The sequence below is a fragment of the Macaca fascicularis genome, chromosome 3 (assembly GCF_037993035.2).
Source record: "Macaca fascicularis isolate 582-1 chromosome 3, T2T-MFA8v1.1".
Taxonomy (NCBI): domain Eukaryota; kingdom Metazoa; phylum Chordata; class Mammalia; order Primates; family Cercopithecidae; genus Macaca; species Macaca fascicularis.
In genome coordinates, this window is record NC_088377.1 from 2404507 (window position 1) to 2423284 (window position 18778).

The 18778-nt window shown below is 47.2% G+C and overlaps 3 protein-coding genes across 5 annotated transcripts in view; 2 read left to right on the forward strand and 1 right to left on the reverse strand.

Annotated features, from left to right (window-relative positions):
* Positions 1-18778, forward strand: part of TSPEAR (thrombospondin type laminin G domain and EAR repeats) — a 226175-nt gene that overhangs the window by 52417 nt on the left and 154980 nt on the right. The window lies entirely within an intron of this gene.
* Positions 2076-2702, forward strand: KRTAP12-4 (keratin associated protein 12-4). The gene has a single exon (XM_065541312.1). The coding sequence runs from the start codon at positions 2301-2303 to the stop codon at positions 2637-2639; it is 339 nt and encodes a 112-aa protein (XP_065397384.1). The 5' UTR covers positions 2076-2300; the 3' UTR covers positions 2640-2702.
* On the reverse strand, positions 11225-12143 carry LOC102124801 (uncharacterized). Of its 3 annotated transcripts, none has more exons than XM_065541305.2 (2): positions 11753-12143; positions 11225-11641 (listed from the first exon to the last, which is right to left on the reverse strand). In XM_065541305.2, the coding sequence occupies exons 1-2, from the start codon at positions 12071-12073 to the stop codon at positions 11225-11227; spliced, it is 738 nt and encodes a 245-aa protein (XP_065397377.1). In that variant the 5' UTR covers positions 12074-12143. The 3 variants fall into 3 exon arrangements, with proteins under 3 accessions (XP_065397377.1, XP_065397379.1, XP_065397378.1); XM_065541307.2 differs by having other exon boundaries at positions 11225-11515; positions 11723-12143; XM_065541306.2 differs by having other exon boundaries at positions 11225-11584; positions 11711-12143.

Here is an 18778-nt window from a genome sequence, read left to right on the forward strand (position 1 = left end):
ATTATCCTGTCTCGAAGAGGAGAAAGAATGAAGAAAAATGAAAAGACGTATGAGACAGTACTGAACTGTCTAACATACTAGCAATTTCAGCCTCGGAAAGAGAAGAGAGTGATGCTGAACCATAAATAAGTTTTGAAAAAAATAATGGCCCAAGGCACCAAATATAATTTAAAAAATAACAACTTACAGACCCAAGAATCTCAGAAACCTGTAGGAGGATCAATACAAAGAAAGCCATATTCAAGCATCAAATAGTAAAAGTGATGAAAACCAAAAATCAAAAAAATATTGAAGACAGTGGGAAGAAAAGGCGCTTTTCATACAAGGTACAAGGTTCTTGAAAGGATGAGAAAATCCCTCACTTCTCAGCAAAAACAGTGGAGGCCAGAAGACAATGGAGCAACTTCTTTAAAATTCTGAGGGAAAATTTGCCAACCCAGAGTTCTATACCTATGAAAAAAATCCTTCAAAACATGTTGAGGTAAAAACCTGTTCAGAAGAGCAAAAGCTGGGAGAAATCCTCCCCTGCAGATGCACGCTGCAGGCAACGTGCACGGATGTGCTTTAGGTTGACTAGGACGAGGCCAGGTGGACCCTGACCTGCAGGAAGGAGTAGAGGGCATGGGGGAAGGTAAAGAAGCAGGTAAATATCAGAGATGCATCTTTGTTCTTCTGTGATCGACTCGTAAGACAACTAACCTTTAAAATGAGTTACTTGGTGACTAGGTCACATAGGAACATGTGATCACCGTGGCTGCCCCAATTCTCTTGTTTTTAAGTATGATAATGAACTATAGCAGTGAAAGGAGTTGCTTGTGACAGGACTGAACTTGTGGCCTCACCCGGCTTGTCCCTAGGCCTTAAGGTCACTCCCACCACATGGCCACCGATCGGCTCTGGATCCGTAGACTTGTAAGTTCTGTCCACAGCTGTGAGACCCCACTTGGTCTTCAGCCTGGGAGGGGATTTCATTAACGTGGTGTCTGAGTTGTCCAAAGGCTCTGTGGCAGGAATCACCTGTATCCACCACCAGCAGGCACAGGAGGACCCACACGGGAGCAGAGGGTGCCCCTGGGAGCTGCCTGGGGTGGAGGGAGTAGCTCTGCCCTGAGAGACGGCTCATCCCCTACCGTGTGACACCACCGTAGAATAAAGCGCTGTGGCCAATCCGTCAAGAGAACAGAGCTGGAGTGTGAGGAGGAACGTGCCACCCACACTCCTGCCCGCTGCTTCCCAAGTGCGGGGTCATCCTGGAATTTCACGCCAGCTCCTCACTCTCCCTCACGCTGCCTCTGCAGAGGTGAGACTGATCAGAGCCTCAGCGTGGGAGAGGAACCAGAGTAGCTCAGACCCCCTCCGTGATGGGTCCTCCTGGGCTCCGTCTGCAGAGGAGGTGGCCTGTGGCCACTAGTGCTTCTCGTGTGAAGTGGGCTCTTCTGAGGTGTGGTGTCAGGAAGCCCACTGCGGTCACACGCCTGAGCCATGCTCTGCAGAGGCCGACGTGGCTGATTTTTTCATCCATCTTCTCCATCCCAGCTGGTTCAGGACTTCAGGATGAGCCACGTATTGAACCCTGAGCCCAGTATAATTTGGCACAGTGGGAACGACCACGGATTCCAGAGTGAAACTAAGCAGTCCAGATCCCTGCGTCTCTGCAGTGGCGCGGACACGCACCCATCATGCAAATGATCTAGGACTTGCATGATCTGTAAAATGGGGTATCGGCCACCCCGAATGCTGGCAAAGATGAATGAGATAACCCCGTAAGATGCCAATCACAGCCTGGCACAGTGCTAGACCTCTGTGCATTATTGTTCCCCCAATAATCATCATTATTATTCCACAATATGGAGCCCAGTAGCTTTGCTCTCGTTACTCGGGAAGACCCTGATGATGACTGAGCTTCTCAGTCAAAACGGGGCCCCTGGTGCAGTGATTGTGACTGTGCTTGTGTGAGTTCCAGACAGTATTTACAACGGGGGGACCCTGAACATCCATGAGGCAGGCCCCTGGCCTCACTGACAGCCCTTCACCAGCTACCCTTGGCTCTGTTTCCAGGAAACACACAGTCTGCTGAATGATAGGGCTCCCCCAGCTGAAAGAGTTTCCTAAGCTAAGTAACCTCAACAGGAAAACACAGAAAGATCAACCGGAGAGGGCAGAGGAGGAAAAACCACCCACGAGCAAGATGCCAGGGGGCTTGTTGCCAGGATGCCAGTGGCCTGGGTATAAAGGCCACCCAAGGAAGCAGGCTCCAGACCAGCCCTGTCCTCTGTGCCCCCACCTGTCCACACCCCATCATGTGCCACACCAGCTGCTCTTCAGGCTGCCCGATGGCCTGCCCTGGCTCCCCATGCTGCGTCCCCAGCACCTGCTACCCACCCCAGGGCTGTGGGACCTCCTGCTGCTGCTCAGCCCCCTGTGTGATTCTGCTGTGCCAGCCCCTGTGTGGGGTGTCCACCTGCTGCCAGCCGGCCTGCTGTGTGCCCAGCCCCTGTCAGGTGGCCTGCTGTGTGTCTGTGAGCTGCAAGCCTGTTTTGTGTGTGGCCTCCTTCTGCCCAACCTCTGGGTGCTGCCAGCCCTCCTGCCCCACCCTGGTCTATAGACCGGTCACCTGCAGCACCCCCACCTGCTGCTGAGTGAGTGGCCTCCTATGACCCTTGTAGGTGTGAGGTCAGAAGCCAGCAGGCTCTCTGAACTCCTGCCAGGCAGTCCCCACATCCTCCCACAGCAGACTTTCGTCACCTGACCAGACCACCTGCCTCCTTTGCAGCATGGTCACTAGATCCTGACCAGTGAGTCCATGCGCCTTTCTACAGTTTCCCCGGGTTCTCAGCCTGGGTCATCCACAGGGCCCTCTGCACTGTCTGACGCTGGGTCTCTTGCAAATATCTCATCAATACCAGACGCTGAGTGCTCACCTGAGTCTGTGTGATGCCTTCTCCTCAGCGTCTTTGCCACAATCCTTCCTCAGGAGGTTTCTTCCCCAGGATTCTGGAAAGTTCCTTCCCTGCAGAGAAGGCGCAGGTACCAGGTGACTGTTAGGCCTGGTGAGGAACCTCCCAACAGCACCCTCTCGGGCTAGAGGGCCGCGCTCCTGAGCTTGGCCTGATGCGAACCCCCAATCCCAGTCACATCAGGCTTCCTTTTGTCCCACTTTGTTCCTTAAATTTATGAGGTCAGTTCTTACTCTCTTCTGGGTGAGATTGAGGACAAATCACTAATTTTGTAGTTTGATCCATTTTAGGTAAAATAGGCCTTCTGCTTATTAGCTGGTATGTGCAACCCACTCTTGTCAAGAAATTAAAATATTAAACTGAATTTAAATCGACAGCTACTCCTTCATCCAACTGGATGGGAAAGAGGTTTGCGGTGTTGATAAACAAAAAATCAAGCTTTTAAGGAATTAAAGTGAGCTTTACTCAGAAGTTTTACCGAGGACTATAGAAGAGTGAGGTTTCTAGCCCCGGGGGCAGCTCTGTCAGAGGCTCGGCTCCCTGTTTCAGCTCACAGTTCATATGCAGGTGGTGGGAGGTCAGCATGTGCAGATCACATCAAACTGGCTCAGAAGCTGCATCGAAGCAGAATCCCATCCAGGTTTGGGGGCAGGAGCACATCTGGTTATGGACCGCGGAGGCGTCAACACTCGCCCTATAAGACATTATCTTGTGTGCAGGAAAAGGCAAGGACTAGCATCGTTTATCTTTTAAAGAATGTGGTGACTCAGGCAAGAGACATCAGGGGCCATGTGCTCTGTCTTGTTTTGTCTCAAAACCATCTCTGGAGAGCTGAGATGTGAGACACTGGGGCTTTGTGAAGTTTTGCTGGCAAGAAAAGCCAGCACACAGGGCTTCTTACGTTTGCTACTTGGTCTCACGAGTTCCCACTTTTGGTCATAAATCAACTGCCTGGTTGCATTTATAAGACCAGCGTTTATCATCCCATGTGGCTAGGAAGGTTCTTTCCTAGGAAGATCGATAGTCTACAGTTGTAGTTGTAAGGAATGAGTGCTGGGCCGAGCGTTTATTTTTGCATATTTATTGGAAAACACGCTTCAAATCGCATCTATTTTTAAATTAGCATGATCGGTGTTTTTTTCCTAATGCGATGTTTTCCTGCACCTAACACGACACCTTCATAGGACAATTACAAGGATACTACAATCATTCATAACAGCACATATTTAATTACGTCAAAGTGAGTTACAGGTAGGAAAAAAATATGATAACCATTTAACAAAACCAGAACATACGTTTGTATGTTTTTTCATTAACTGTATTCTTTAATTTTATAAATTTTTGTATCCACACTTACTAGAGTCTTCTCCATGAAAAGAGCTGATCACAAATGTTTTTAGGGAAGAATTCAGAACTATATCTGATTCCAAGTTCCAAAAACTTGGAATAGCCATGGTGAAAAGTTGATGGAAGTTTCCAACTGACAAGGAAATTTAGCATTTTAAGATAATAATCAGAAACATACTGACAGTGTCACATCAGGACTGTCAGACTTTTAAATTTCATATAATCTTTAGAATACTCACATTAATAACATTTCCATACAAACATAACTTTAGAAAAGATTTAACATAATTGAAATTATGACACTTTAGATTTTTTATGAATTTATATAATTTTTGAAACATTTATATCAACAACATTCTCATAAATGTAACTGAAAAAAGATCTAGTATAACTTATTATTTTACAATATTTTCCATACAATTTACCAAATAAGTCCTGGAGAAACCTGTCAAAGATGTAAAAAGTTTTAAAACATTTGATCAAAACAGAATTACAGGTCATTTAAAAATAATAGATATTCATTTAACCACAGTGATAATCAAAAGTCCTCAAAAGCAATATAGAAAGTGACATGGAACAATTCAGATATATCAAGAAAAACCAAGTTACAGAATCAAGTAATACTGGAGGAAAAATGCTGCTTTTCTAAACTTTCGGGATAAATATTTCAGTGTCAGGCCACATAGAGTTAGAATTGCAGGAAAAAGTTATAGGAGCTGATAAAAAGTTGAAGGAGAGAATTATCATCCCAGGTCTTCTCAAGAGAAGAAAAAGCTGAAGGTTAATGACGTATGACCTGAAAATCACATGCAGCAAGGTACAGCAGAAGCTGGATTTCTGAGGCATACATCTAAGAAGTTTTAAAAAGAAACCGATTTCAGAATTAAAAACCAAAACTTCTTGCAATTTTATTAACAGCAAATCAATACTTTAAGAAAACCTTGTTGCTCTAACATAGGGGATCAAAATTTTTAGTTGTATATTAGTATATGTTTTAATGTCAATGCTCAATCTGTAGAAAGACTATTATAAATAATTTCATTTTAACTATAGCCAACCTAATCATATACAAAATTCCTTTCATAAATTATCTTTCAAGAGCTTTATCGTGACTTACACAGACCAGTTAGAACATGCCTGGATTTTCTGCTTTGTCCTAGTCTTCCTTATTCTTTTTTTTTTTTGAGACGGAGTCTCGCTCTGTCGCCTGGGCTGGAGTGCAGTGGCCAGATCTCAGCTCACTGCAAGCTCCGCCTCCCGGGTTCACGCCATTCTCCTGCCTCAGCCTCCCGAGTAGCTGGGACCACAGGCGCCGCCACCTCGCCCGGCTAGTTTTTTGTATTTTTTAGTAGAGACGGGGTTTCACCGTGTTCGCCAGGATGGTCTCGATTTCCTGACCTCGTGATCCGCCTGTCTCGGCCTCCCAAAGTGCTGGGATTACAGGCTTGAGCCACCGTGCCCGGCCGTCTTCCTTATTCTTAAATAACCAGTCATTTTACTTAAGGATAAAAATTCACTATATAAGATTTTTTCATACAAAATTATTCTCTTTTCTTGTTAATCTTCCTTACCAAAAACACATCTTCATATCCATAACTTTCTTCACATTTCTTTCTCCTACTTACTGGTTACTTTCTATCTCGTTTCATGTTTCCTTCCTAAATCCATATTTTGAAACAACTTTTAAATAACCTTTGAATTTGGCAAATTATTCTTTTTCTCAATAAGGAACACCATTTTTATGCCTTTCTTACAATTTTTTCTTATTAAAGCTCATCTTATTTTTGGCAGTTTTTATACATATAATTATATATACTAATTAAAATTTTGAGTTCCTAGTAATCTTAAACTTTATTGAAAACCTAGGAAACAAATTTTAAATTTTCTGTCACATAACAGTATTTAACATATAAGAACAACTTTATCATTTTTAGAAACATGTTTTCTTATAATGTAAATTTTAAAATTGAAAATGACTCAGGCATGTAATGCGTATCTATTGTTTAATTTAACATAATTTTTAGATTTCAAATTACACAAAGTTTATAGATGTTTATCTCGTTTACATTTGCCTAATTTATTTTTAACAATTGTGAAAACTGACATATTAGACAACCTTAGTCATTGTTTCAAGTTATTTCCTTGTTAATCATTTTTATAGCCTGTGAATATAGGTTTCACCTAAATAAGAAACTTAAATGTATGGGGATTTTGTTGATAGCTCAGAAGATACAGTTGTTTTCATTAAACCAACAATATTAAATTAGTCTTAGTTATAAAACATGACACAAAAGTCATTCTGTTTTTGGCTGGGTTTATAGTCTTCTAAACTTTATGTTAAACTCTGACATCTTAAAATATTTATTAGAGACAAATGTAAAACTGCCTGACGAGTAAATCCAGGGAAAAACGTATGCTGACAATTTGGAAGATATTTTAATTTTTACTTTAGTTACTTTAAAACCATCTTATTTATTAAAGATTTACTTAGGTCATGTGAACTTGGAAAATAGACTTGATAATTTATGAGTGCTCATTTATTGAAAAGTCAATTTGATATCATGTAGACACAACATATAACATAATAATACATGTACATATACATAAACACATCCAAACAAACACAAAAATAAAGATCTTACCCCTTTCATTTTAGAATTTTAGTCATGAACTAGTAATACTCATTGGTTTATAAAGAATGGTTGGATCCAAATTATATTTCTGACAAAACTGAGACCTATTTACATGGCTAAACTTTGTTTGCCCAATAGATAATCTAATTAAGTTTGTGGGTCAAAATTTTGGATAAAGCGGTTTCCCTGGCAGTTTGATTTTTTAAACTTCTTTTATTCTTTCCTTCTGTTTCAAACGAGTTTAGGGTTAACTTTTCAATATTTATATTTCAGCTAGAACTGGCTGAATTGTATAAGAAAAAGTCTACAGGCAGCCTTGAATTAGTAATACCATAAGAAGTGAATTTTTTCTCAACACCAGTAGAAAAGTCAACAGATTCAAAGTAGGCAGAAAAAAAAAATAGAGAACTCAGAGGAGTCTACCTGGGGGACCATCAGGGAGTGTCGCCCTGTCTTCCCCCCGAGCATCTGCACAGATTCTGGCCTCAAACTTGGGTGTGTCAGACCCAAGCCATGGTTATCTCCTCTTCAGAGAACTCCATCCACCTCTGGGGATCTCTGTGGCTTGTCCCTTGGCCTGTAGGAGGTCACAGGCCCCAGGCACTTCCCTCAGAACTCCTTTCCCAGCTTCTAGCCCCATTTCCCTGGACTCTCCACCCTCGTTGGGGGCTGGAGCTGGAGGGTACGTTGACATCCGGGGGCTGCTGTGACAGAGCCCCACGCCGGCCACGTGACACGGCAGAAGCTCACGTCTCACGGTTCTGGAGGATTGAAGTCTGAGGCGAAGGCATTAGTGGGGCTGGTTCCTTCTGCGTTGGTGAAGGAGAGTCTGTCCCAGTCTGGGGGATGACTCTGTCCTGTTTTCTGGGCCTGTTGCCTTCTTTGGTGTCTTTGGCTTGCAGGGGCACCGCCCAGTCTCTGTTCATCATCACATGGCGTTCTCCCTGTGCCCATTTGTGTGTAATTTTTGCCTTTTTATGAAAACAGAAGTGATGTTGGCTCAGGGTCCCCCCCAGTGACTTCACTTCAACTTGACTACATCTGCAAAGATCCTGTTTCCACATAAGGTCATGTTTACAGTATGAGGGATTAGCATTAGCATCCAACATATACCTTTTCCCTTCCTTCCTTCCTTCCTTCCTTCCTTCCTTCCTTCCTTCCTTCCTTCCTTCCTTCCTTCCTTCCTTCCTCCCTCCCTCCCTCCCTCCCTCCCTCCCTCCCTCCCTCCCTCCCTTCCTTCCTTCCTTCCTTCCTTCCTCTTGCCTGGTCACCCAGGCTGGAATGCAGTGGTGTGACCACAGCTCACTGCAGCCTTGACCTCCCAGGCTCAAGCCGTCTTCCCACCAAAGTAGCTGGGACTATAAGTGCACACCACCATGTTCAGCTAAGTTTTAATTTTTTATTTTTTTGTAGAGATGGGGTCTCCCAGTGTTGCCTGGGCTGCTCTCAAACTCCTGGGCTCAAGTGATCCTCCCTCCTCAGCCTCCCACAGTGCTGGGATGACAGGTATACACCACTGTGTCTGGACCAACATGTCTTTTTTTAAGGGGACAAGGGGACACTATTCAGCCCAGGAGAGGGGTCGGCGCAAAGCCGTGAGAGCAGCCCGGGCTCCTCTGTGTGTCCGTGGGCTGTGGTTCCTTAGCAAGGAAGAGTTCACTGAGAATCCGCGTGGCTGGGTCTCTTCAGGACACAGCCTGAGCCCGCTGCACACACAGCAAGGCCCGGCGCTGGGCCTGAGGGTGGCCCAGCTCCCATCCAGGCATTGAGGCTGTTGCAGAAGGAGGGAGGCCTGCGTGGAGGATGCCTGGGCTAATTCCAGGAATGGGAAGCCTGGCCCCAAAAACCAAGGGCTGCCCTGATAGAGCCAGCTTGGTCCCTGGGGCATGAGTGTGGGTCACACAGGAGAAAGGGTGTGGGCGTGTCCTGGGTGTGAGTGGAATTTGCCTGGAGGGGGTGCTGTCCTCCGTAGAAGGAGGCTGTTGGCACACGTGGGTACCAGGGGAGCCTTTTGGGAACCAAGAAATCAGCTAAGAGGAGCACTGGCCAGTGTACCCCTCCCGCTGAGAGGCCCATATCTAGAAACTTCTGTTACCAGGATGCCCTGTGTTGACAAGCATGTGAGGTCCAAGAGGACTCCTTAGCCCCCCTCCACAGACCACTGCTCGTCCCTCCTCCCAGGCCAGCAGCCTCGCACAGGGGCTGTGCTCTCACCCTTACAACTGGGCGAGGGCGTCTGCAGGCTGGAGGGTACCTGATCACACCCTGACGAGCATGCGCTGGCCATGTCCTCGCCTTACAGACACCCTCCCCCTGTCCCCAGGGGCTGTCCGGCTCTGTCCAGCATGGCCATGTCCTCGCCTTACAGACACCTTCCCCCGTCCCCAGGGGCTGTCCGGCTCTGTCCAGCATGGCTATGTCCTCGCCTTACAGACACCCTCCCCCTGTCCCCAGGGGCTGTCCGGCTCTGTCCGGCGGGCGGTGGAGGGGCTTTTGTGGTTTCCTGTGGTTTCACGGGATGCCTTTGAAGGCAGCAACTGCCCCTGACTCAGTGGGTCCTGCGTCTCGCTCACAGCCGGGAGGGGCACTCAGAGCTGTCGCTGCGCTGTGAATACCTTCACGCAGGTTCACAAGGGAGGGGGCCCGGCCGCTGCCATCCTACTCTGTCCTCTGCATCTGACACGGCAGCTTGACCGTGTGGGCTCAGACAGCTGCATGGACACACGGCCACCAGCAGACCTGCGTGTCAGCTGCCACACAGAGCACAGGGGCCCAGGTGTCACAAGCTGTGCCCCGCTGAGGCTGTCCCTGGCTTTCCCCTCAGGAGCCGTCGGGAGGCTCAGAGGCTCTCGTGCCCTGGAGGCCATGGCCCTGGGTGCGTCTGCCGGCTGGCTGCACAGCGGCTCAGCCTCAGCAATGTTGGTGCCCGCTGTGCCGACTCCCCTGTACCTTAGACTCCCCTGTACCTTTGGTTAATGGTGAGGTGGAAGTGTCTCCCCGTCTTTTTTAACTCTTTGTGCTCTGAAGGGTCTATGAAGGCCTTTGTCCACTTATGTATGGGTATGACCATATTTTTCTTAATATTTGAATAGCAAGTAATGGACACGGGTGGAATAAACTTGCAAACTGAGAGATCTGTGAGTCATTGCAGGTTTAAATTCAGCTACTTTCTGGTTAAAGGTTCCCTTAGGGTTTTTGTTCTGTCGCCTCTTCCCTGGGCCCTCCCAGCCTCCTGAGGAGGTGCTGACCTGGCTGGTCTCACTGGCGCCCTCGTCACTCTCCAGTGCTAGGGGTCCACTGAGACTATAGCCTTATCCTCTTCCACTGTCCTAAGGGTTCGTAGATAAGGTGTCTTTTTGCTCTGTGTCTCCTCACTCAGGCCTTAAACCCTGAGTAGGATGAGTGATGTCCAAGTGACCCCAGAACCCCTCTTGGGGCCCACGGAATTGCTAGTGCTTCAGAGCACACAGGGTGGCCCTCAGGCTCTCGGGGCAGCCCTCTGTGTGGGCACCTTCTCCACGGCCCACACACCAGGAGGCCAGCATGGTGCCTGGGGCTCTCAGGTCCCAACTGAACAGGGTTTCTTCTTCTGCCCGACTCAGCTTTAGCTTGGACTGGCAGGGGACAGGTGTGGGCAGGTGGCACAAAGCTCACCAGAGGCTGAGCCTGATCAGCTCTGCTCCCCTCCCTGGCTCAGTTGGAGGCTTGTCCCCTGTGGGCAGAGCGTGGCTTCCCCTGTGGGCAGGGCGTGGCTTCCCCTGTGGGCAGGGCGTGGCTTCGGCTGCAGGAAGAGTGTGGAGATGATCACATCTGCTTTCAAATCCTGCTGTCTCTCTCGGGTGTTTGATCTCGGAATAAGAGACATTGTCCTGTCTGCCTTCAACAGGACAGTGGTCCCACACCCCAAATTTGGAGTAGGCAAAGGGGCTCAGGGGAAGAGCAGAAAGTGCACACCAGCCCATATTTCCTGACTCAAGAATTTATTGATTAGAGCAATTCTTTGTCACATTGGGTGCAAGCAGCACATTTGGAGAAGGGGGTTCCAGAAGGCCACAGTCCACCTGCTGAGGGATTTGTGGGTTGTCTCTTCCCAGAGAGGGAGGAGGGAAGTGTGATGTGCTCAAAATCCCCTTCAGGCAGCAACTATGTGGCTACTGATGGAGCTGGTGCATTCTGAGGACTCCAGGGGCTCCTGAGACTGGAGAATCCTGCTTGGCGGCAAGGACAGTCAGTAGATGAGTGAGGACTGAGCACTCAGCAGCTGGACTTCTCGCCTGAGCAGAGGACTCAGCAGGCTGGGCGGGAGCACACAGGGCGGCAGAGGAGGGACACGCAGGAGGCTGGGCGGCAGCAGCTAGGCTGGCAGGAGGAGGCGGGCGCACAGCAGGAGGAGACGGGCACGCAGCAGGCGGACCTGCACACGGGGCGGCAGATGAGGGACACGGAGGAGGAGGGTCTGCAGCAGGAGGTGGTACAGCAAGTTGGTTGGCAGCTAGACTGCTGGCAGCATGAAGTGGAAGCCCCAGAGCACACAGGCAGACAGCAGACAGACTTGCAGCAGACAGGCATGCAGCAGGCCTGCTGGCATGGGGAGGAGGTGCAGCAAGCTGGCTGGCAGCTAGACTGCTGGCAGCATGAAGAGGAATCCTTAGAGCAGGTGGGCACACAGCAGACAGGCTTGCAGCAGATGGGCACACAGCAGGCCTGCTGGCAGGAAGAAGAGGCACAGCAAGCTGGCTGGCAGCTAGATTGCTGGCAGCATGAAGAAGCAGCCCCATAGCAGACGGGCACACAGCAGATGGGTTTGCAGCAGACAGGCTTGCAGCAGATGGGCACACAGCAGGATTGCTGGCAGGGGGAGGAGGTGCAGCAAGCCGGCTGGCAGCTAGACTGCTGGCAGCACGAGGGTGTGCAGGAGCTGGTGCAGCCTGATTGGCAGGGGCTGGGCTCACAGGCCGCCTGGCAGCAGGGGCTGGACACACAGCTCACTGGGGTGCAGACCAGGGTCAGGCAGGAGGCCGGGGTGTAGCAGCTGGGGGCACAACAAGGGGGCTCGCAGCAGCTCTCTGGGCAGTCGTCCACCTGCCAGGAGTCGGTGCAGGTGCTGGAGCAGATGGACATGGTGGACGCGGCCATGCTGGGGTGGGAGGAGGTGAGCTGGGGGAGGTGTGAGGGAGTGAGTGTGGGAGTGAGTGAGTGAGTGAGTGAGCTGCTCAGGGCTGTGGGGCTTTTAAATCCCTCCCTGGCGTGTGTTGTCCTGACAGGAGGCTCCAGAAGCTTCTCTTCCTTGTTGGTGTTTAGAGCTGGTGGCTGGAGATGCGTCATTCGTGCTGGTTTATCTCTTTGTTTTTCCCTCATTAAACTTGTGTGTATGTTGCAGGGCTCTGTTTCTTCATCAGTTTTTATTTTGGCCCCAGAAATGTGGTAGAAAATATTTCAAGAAAGCTTTCGTTCAGTTGAGGTTTTAGAGATGAATGTTTCTCCAAAAGGAGCAATTCTGGTTCCACCTATCCTGTTTCTGGACTGATTAGATATATTTTATTACTTTTAGCATATTAAAACATAAACATGGAGAAAAATGTGCACTTCGTATGAAATAAAAATGGTACTGAGGATAAGAGGAAGCTGGCCAAGCATGGTGACTCATGCCTGTAATCCCAGCACTTTGGGAAGCTGAGGTGAGTGGATCGCAAGGTAGGAGTTTGAGACCAGCCTGGCCAGCATGGTGAAACCCCGTCTCTACTGAAAATACAAAAAATTAGCCAAGCATGGTGGAATGTGCCTGTAGTCCCAGTTACTCAGGAGGCTGAGGCAGGAGAATTGCTTGAACCCAGCAGGTGGAGGTTGCAGTGAGCTGAGATCGCACCATTGCACTCCAGCCTGGGTGACAGAGCCAGACTCTTTCTCAAAAAAAAAAAAAAAAAAAAAAAAAAAAAAAAGGGAAGCTAAGTGGCCCTCCCTTCAGTCACTCACACCTTGTAAGGAGAATGCTCAGTGATTCAGAGATTCAGTATCTGGTGGATCCACACTTTATCTTTGTCTCTTTAGCTCTTCCATGCCATCCTCAGAGTCCTCTCTTTGTTTTATTTGAAGCTGCACTCTGTATTCTTTCAATTTTCATTTTGCCTTGGTGAAAGATCAAGTACTTTTTCATATATGGTGATTTTAGGACACACATTTTAAGATTCCTTGCTTGTCTGAAAATATGTCAACTTTATCCTCACATTTATAATGATAGTTTAGCTGGGTATAAAATTCTGGTTTTAAATTACTTTTCCTCAAAATGGTGAACAAATGTCACCATTTCTTTGTGATGTCCAGTGCTGCTAATGACAGTCTGATGCTGGTCATTCGTCATTTTTTCATTTGTCTCTCTCTTTCCTTAACTCTCTGGGAGCTTTTGGGTTTCTTTTTATTATTCTAAAATGTCACGTTTTTGTTTCTAGGCTTATGCATTAGTTTACTTTCTGTGGTTAGACCTTATTGAGCCTTTCAATATAAAGACTCATCTCAGAAGTGTTTTTCCATTTTTAATAATAATTTCATCTTTCCTGGTCTCTCTTTTTATGACTTTTTATTTTCATCTAGTGATGAAAGAAATATGTTACCCATTCACTCTGATGATGTTATTTTGAGTTTTTAAATGTTTTTTCCTTGTTTCATTGGACATCAGATAAAGTCTACCCATTGGTGGCAGTTCATTCAGCTTTCTGAATAAAAGACTATTTTATTCCAGTGCATTAGTGTCCTGCTCCAATTTACTCTCAAACCTGTTTCTGTTTGTCTTTTCTACAAATATATGAAAGACCCTACTGAGCCTCTCTTTATTGTTAAATAATTTTGATTTCTTTTTCTTTAATAACTCGTTAAATATCCTTTCAGTGATTATTAGTACGGATGTGTGAGAACTGTGTGCTTAATCCACTTTCTGGGACTGAAGGACTTGGTGCTGCTTTCATGAGATGATAGGAAAGCCAGAAAGTCTAGGGTGACATCGTATTAGTGGGTGCACTACAGACACAGTGCACATGTGGTCTTTTTATGTCAGCCACAACATGAGGTGCAAGTTTGGAGCCCTGCACTCATTGGAGACATGACTTTTTGGATTATGGAACTTTCCACTGGGGGCCAGCAGGGCAGCTTCTGTGGACAGTCAAATGATCAAACCATTTCTTTTTTTTTTTTTTTTTGAGACAGAGTCTTGCTCTGTCACCCCAGCTGGAGTACAGTGGCACTATCTCAGCTCACTGCCAGCTCCGCCTCCCGGGTTCAAGCCATTCTCCTGCCTCAGCCTCCCGAGTAGCTGGGACTATAGGCGCCCGCCACCACGCCCGGCTAGTTTTTTGTATTTTTTAGTAGAGATGGGGTTTCACCGTGTTAGCCAGGATGGTCTCGATCTCCTGACCTAGTGATCCGCCCATCTCGGCCTCCCAAAGTGCTGGGATTACAGGCTTGAGCCACCATGCCTGGCTTTTTGCATTTTTAGTAGAGACAGGGTTTCGCCATGTTAGCCAGGATGGTCTCCATCTCCTGACCTCGTGATCACGCCTGGGATTACAGGCGTGAGCCACCACGCCTGGCCCAAACCATTTCTTAAATCAAGCAGACACTCTGGGCGATCTGAGTGAGCTGAGTGGCAGGGATTAAATGGCCCTGGTTGGAGGAGGGAGGTGCCAGGAGGGTATGTGAGTTTGCAGGGCAGGGTGGCCCACAGCTGGGTCTTCTGCAAGTGACACACATTTGGATTCTTCTTTTCTAAAATGTAGTCTTTTGTTTTATTTGACTCCCTTTTGTCGTGGCTGGCTGCCCAGCACAACGCTGGAGACGGACGCGATGACAGCAGCCCGCTGGTCTTGTTTCCAAAGTTAACAGAAGTGCCTCCCTCGGCACTAAGCCAGTGTTTGCTAGTTTGTAGCACAGCCTTGGTCTCGCGCATGCAGTGTTTTCCTACTTAAGTTTATTGTGAATTTTGCCTCGGGCTTTTAAGGAAGGAATGAGTTTGTTCGTGTGTGTGTGTGTGTGTGTGTGTGTGTGTGTATTAATCTACTGAGAGTTCCAGTGGCTTTTCTGCTTCTATTTTATGAGTATAATGATACCCTTTGTAACTTGAGCTATCTGAGATAAACATTGCTTGATAATGGCTTATTATCCCTTTTTCCCCAGCTTTATTGAGATATCATCGACAAACAAGAATTATATAAATTCAAGGTGTACAGCATGACATCTTGATCACACATTGTGTGATGATTACCAAGGTCAAGCTAATTAATATGTCCATCACCCCACATAGTTACCTTTATTTTGTGATGAGACATTTAAAATGGACTCTTAGAAGATTTCAGTGTTACTATGTTGCATTCTGTGTTACAGTCAACTGTCCTCGTGCTGCACACGAGGTTTCCGGAACTGACTCATCCTGCACAGCTGAAGCTGTATCCTGCCATCAACATGTCCCCACTCCCTGCACCCCCAGCCCCTCGAACCCCCACTCTACTCTCTGCTTTGGTGAACTTGGCTTTTTTAGATTCCACATATAAGTGAGGTCTGCAGTATTTGTCTTTCTGTGGCCTGGGTCACTTCACCTAGCATAGTGTCTGCAGGTTCATCCGTGTTGCTGCAGATGACAGGATCTCCCTCCTTTCTGTGGCTGAGTCGTATTCCGTCGTGCATATTCACCACATTTTCTTTATCCACTCATCTGTTGATGGGCACTTAGGTTGCTTCCATATCTTGGCTGTTGTGAATAGTGCTGCAGTTAGCATGGCAGTGCAGGTATCTGAGATCTGGCTTTAATTTGTCTTGTATAAATACACAGAAGTGGGATTGCTCATCACATGGTAGTTCCATTTTTAATTTTTTGAGGAACTTCTGTACTACTTCCCATAATGGCTATACATAATGGCTTAGTTTGTTAATGTAGGCTCATAGAATCTCTTATATTATTTTTTTAAACGACATTGGTCTACAGTCCTATCTTTCTCACTGTTGCTCCTGATTTTGGCATCAGGGTGTCACCAGTCATACTATAGGAATCCAGAGGACCTCTGGCTTCTTCTGATCTCTGGAATATTTCAAGTATCACAGAAAAGTCTTTATATTGAAGACTAATGGTATACACCTTTGAAACATGAGTCTGCCTTCTGAAGAATGACCTTTTTCAATACCACTTCCATATTTTCCTGGATATCATTGTATTAAATTTTTTGTTTTGTTACTCAGTGTAGGTAATTTATATTTTTTAGAACACAGTACATTTCATTTATATTTCCAAATTTTAGGATAAATATACCCATACTATTTTCTTATACTGAAAAAGGAAAATCTGAATCTGTGAGCATACTTCTTTTTCCATCTTTCAGGTCTGCTTATTTTTATTAGACTATTTTATTTAGATTTTCGTTGATGGACGTCTGTGGATTTTTGTGGAAGTTTGGAAAGAGGGGGTCGTGTTTCTTCTTGTTGGGGATTGCTTAGTAAAAGTTTCAGAAAGCATCGTGGGTGGTAAACTATCCAGATCCCTGTTGTTTAAGAACAGCCTTCCCGCTGACACCTGCCACAGCAGAGTCTACGTGCAGAATTTCTTCCCTCCATCTTGGTAGAGGCTGGGCCAGCAATGGGTCTCATATTTGCATAACTTTGATCTTCTTGTGAAGCCTTTCCTTTGTGTAGAACCTGGCACTATTGTCTCCTTCTTGTACTTCATTCATTTCACCAGACCCCTCCCCCAACACTGTCATCAGCTGTGTTCATCCCCTCGGTCCCATCTTCCTTTAGTTCAAGGAACTTTTATTTCCATATGGGTTTGATGATTTTCTTCCATTCTTGGATTTTCTCCCCACTGTGATCCTGGTGAGGATCACAGACCCTGGGTCTCCTGGGTTCTTCCCACTCAGATCTCAGGCTCTTCTTGGCTTTATCTCTGTCCTTCTGCATTGGGTTTGGGTCAATCCTTGCCTGAAATGGGGTCACTGTATCAGCAATTCTGCTTTCAGGGTCTATTATGCAGACCATCATTGAGTTTCATGTGTGTTTAGAGTGTCGCACTTTCAGTCTCCTGGAACTTGGGGTGTTTTCCTTCTTCCTCTTCCTCCTCCTTTTTGGTAGCGCCCTGTTCTTGTTTCATGTAGCGACAGCCTCTTTGTTTCCTCGCATCTGCATCATCGTTTGTTCCGACTTTGCTTCTCTGTCATACTGTGATTTCCTCACATGTCTGAGGACTCTTAGTTGTTGTTCACATTTTTAAGTGAGGGTCGAGATTGTTTGGCATTCATTGCTGAAAGGTTTTCTGCACATAGATACGCATATTCTGCACCCAGAGCTGATGCTGGGGCTCTGATGAGGGGGGCCTTGTTCATCGCTGATTGGACATGGGGGCTCCAGTTTATCTTGGCATCCAGAGCTTCCTGGGGTGTGGCCTCTTCCTCTCCAGCTTGGGACCTAGGCTGGGAGTCTCCTGGGCCAGCCCCACCCTTCCTGGTTCTCCTGCTGGTTGCAGGGCAAGGAATGGCTCTTCTTCAGAACTCGACCTCTCAGTTAAAGACGACTGAGTGCCCACAGTCATCCTCATATATGGTCCCTTTGCTAGGGTCTCCGGGAAAACTCATTTGTCTTCAGAGTCCTTCTCCTGCCTTTCTTTCTGTTGGATTTAAAGTCAATAGAACCTGATCATTTTGTCTTGCCTTTCCCAGAAAATCTTTACTGACCTGGTCTGTGGATGGCATGCCTCCATTTTCTATCACTGCTCTGGCACCATTCATTTTTATTTGGATGAACAGGAGGTGGAGGCATTGGCCAGTGGCCATCCCAAACGGAGGGCTGAGGCTATTTGTTTTTAACACATTGACCGAGAGAAAATTCACAAGCCATGGAGTTCACCCACTGCAGGTGCACGGTCCATTGGTTTTTAGTAAATTCCCAGGGTTTTTCAGCCATCACCAATATGTAATTTTATAACATTCCCACTCCAAAAACCACACCCATAAGCAGTCTCCTCTCATGAGCCCCTCCCCCAGCCTTGGTCACCCACTTATCTACTTTCTTTCTCTGTGGATTTGCCTGTTCTGAGTCTTTCATACAAATAGAATCCCACTACATGTGGCCTCTCGCTGAGCATCATGCTTTCAAGGCTCATGCATGTTGTAGCCTGTATCAGTATTTGATCCGTTTTCATGGCTGAATAATATTCCGCATGGGAATGGGCTGCGTTTTGCTTGTGTGGATAGGCTGTGTTTTGCTTGTCCATTCATCCTCTGATGGACATCTGGGCTCTTTCCACTTCTTGGCTACTGTCAGTGGTGCTGTGTACATGGGCACACAAATCTGTGTGTGAATGTTTGTTTCATTCCTCTGAGGTAGATGCCTAGAACTAGACTGACAGGGTCACAGGGTCACACAGTGAGTGACATTTTGAGGATCTGTTTTCCAAGGTGCTTTCACTAGGGGTTGAAGCTCTGATGAGGCAGGAGAACATCGAATGGAGACCCAGAGCAGGGGTCAGAGCTGAGACCCCCCACAGCTCTGGTCACCAGGAGGTGTCCTCCCTGGGGATGGCCAGACAGGCTGGGTCCTTTTGGTGCCTCGGACAAGGGCAGGTGGGGGACAATGACAAATGTGGAGGAGGTCAGAGAGCCAGCCCTGGGCCCTCCTCCTGGCTCTCTGTTCTCACCTGAGGCCATCAGTGGGCACAGTGAGGTGGGGCTCAGACACGTATGTGTGGGGAGCTCCTCCCCAGGATGGCCCTGGAGCCCTAGGATGAAGTCTTGGCCCCGCCAGCTACCTGGAGAACCAGGGCGGGAAGCAAACATCTCTGTCCCTGGAGGCCCTCATCTGTCCCTTCATGGG

Excerpts from the sequence above, each read along its gene's own strand:
- LOC102124801 (XM_065541305.2), bottom strand. The coding sequence starts at position 12,073 with ATGGCCGCGTCCACCATGTCCATCTGCTCCAGCACCTGCACCGACTCC. Across the intron at positions 11,642-11,752 it reads TGCCCATCTGCTGCAAGCCT|GCCTGCTGTGTGCCCATCTG; the intron begins GTCTGCTGCAAA and ends TCCTGCCAGCAG.
- KRTAP12-4 (XM_065541312.1), top strand. The coding sequence starts at position 2,301 with ATGTGCCACACCAGCTGCTCTTCAGGCTGCCCGATGGCCTGCCCTGGC.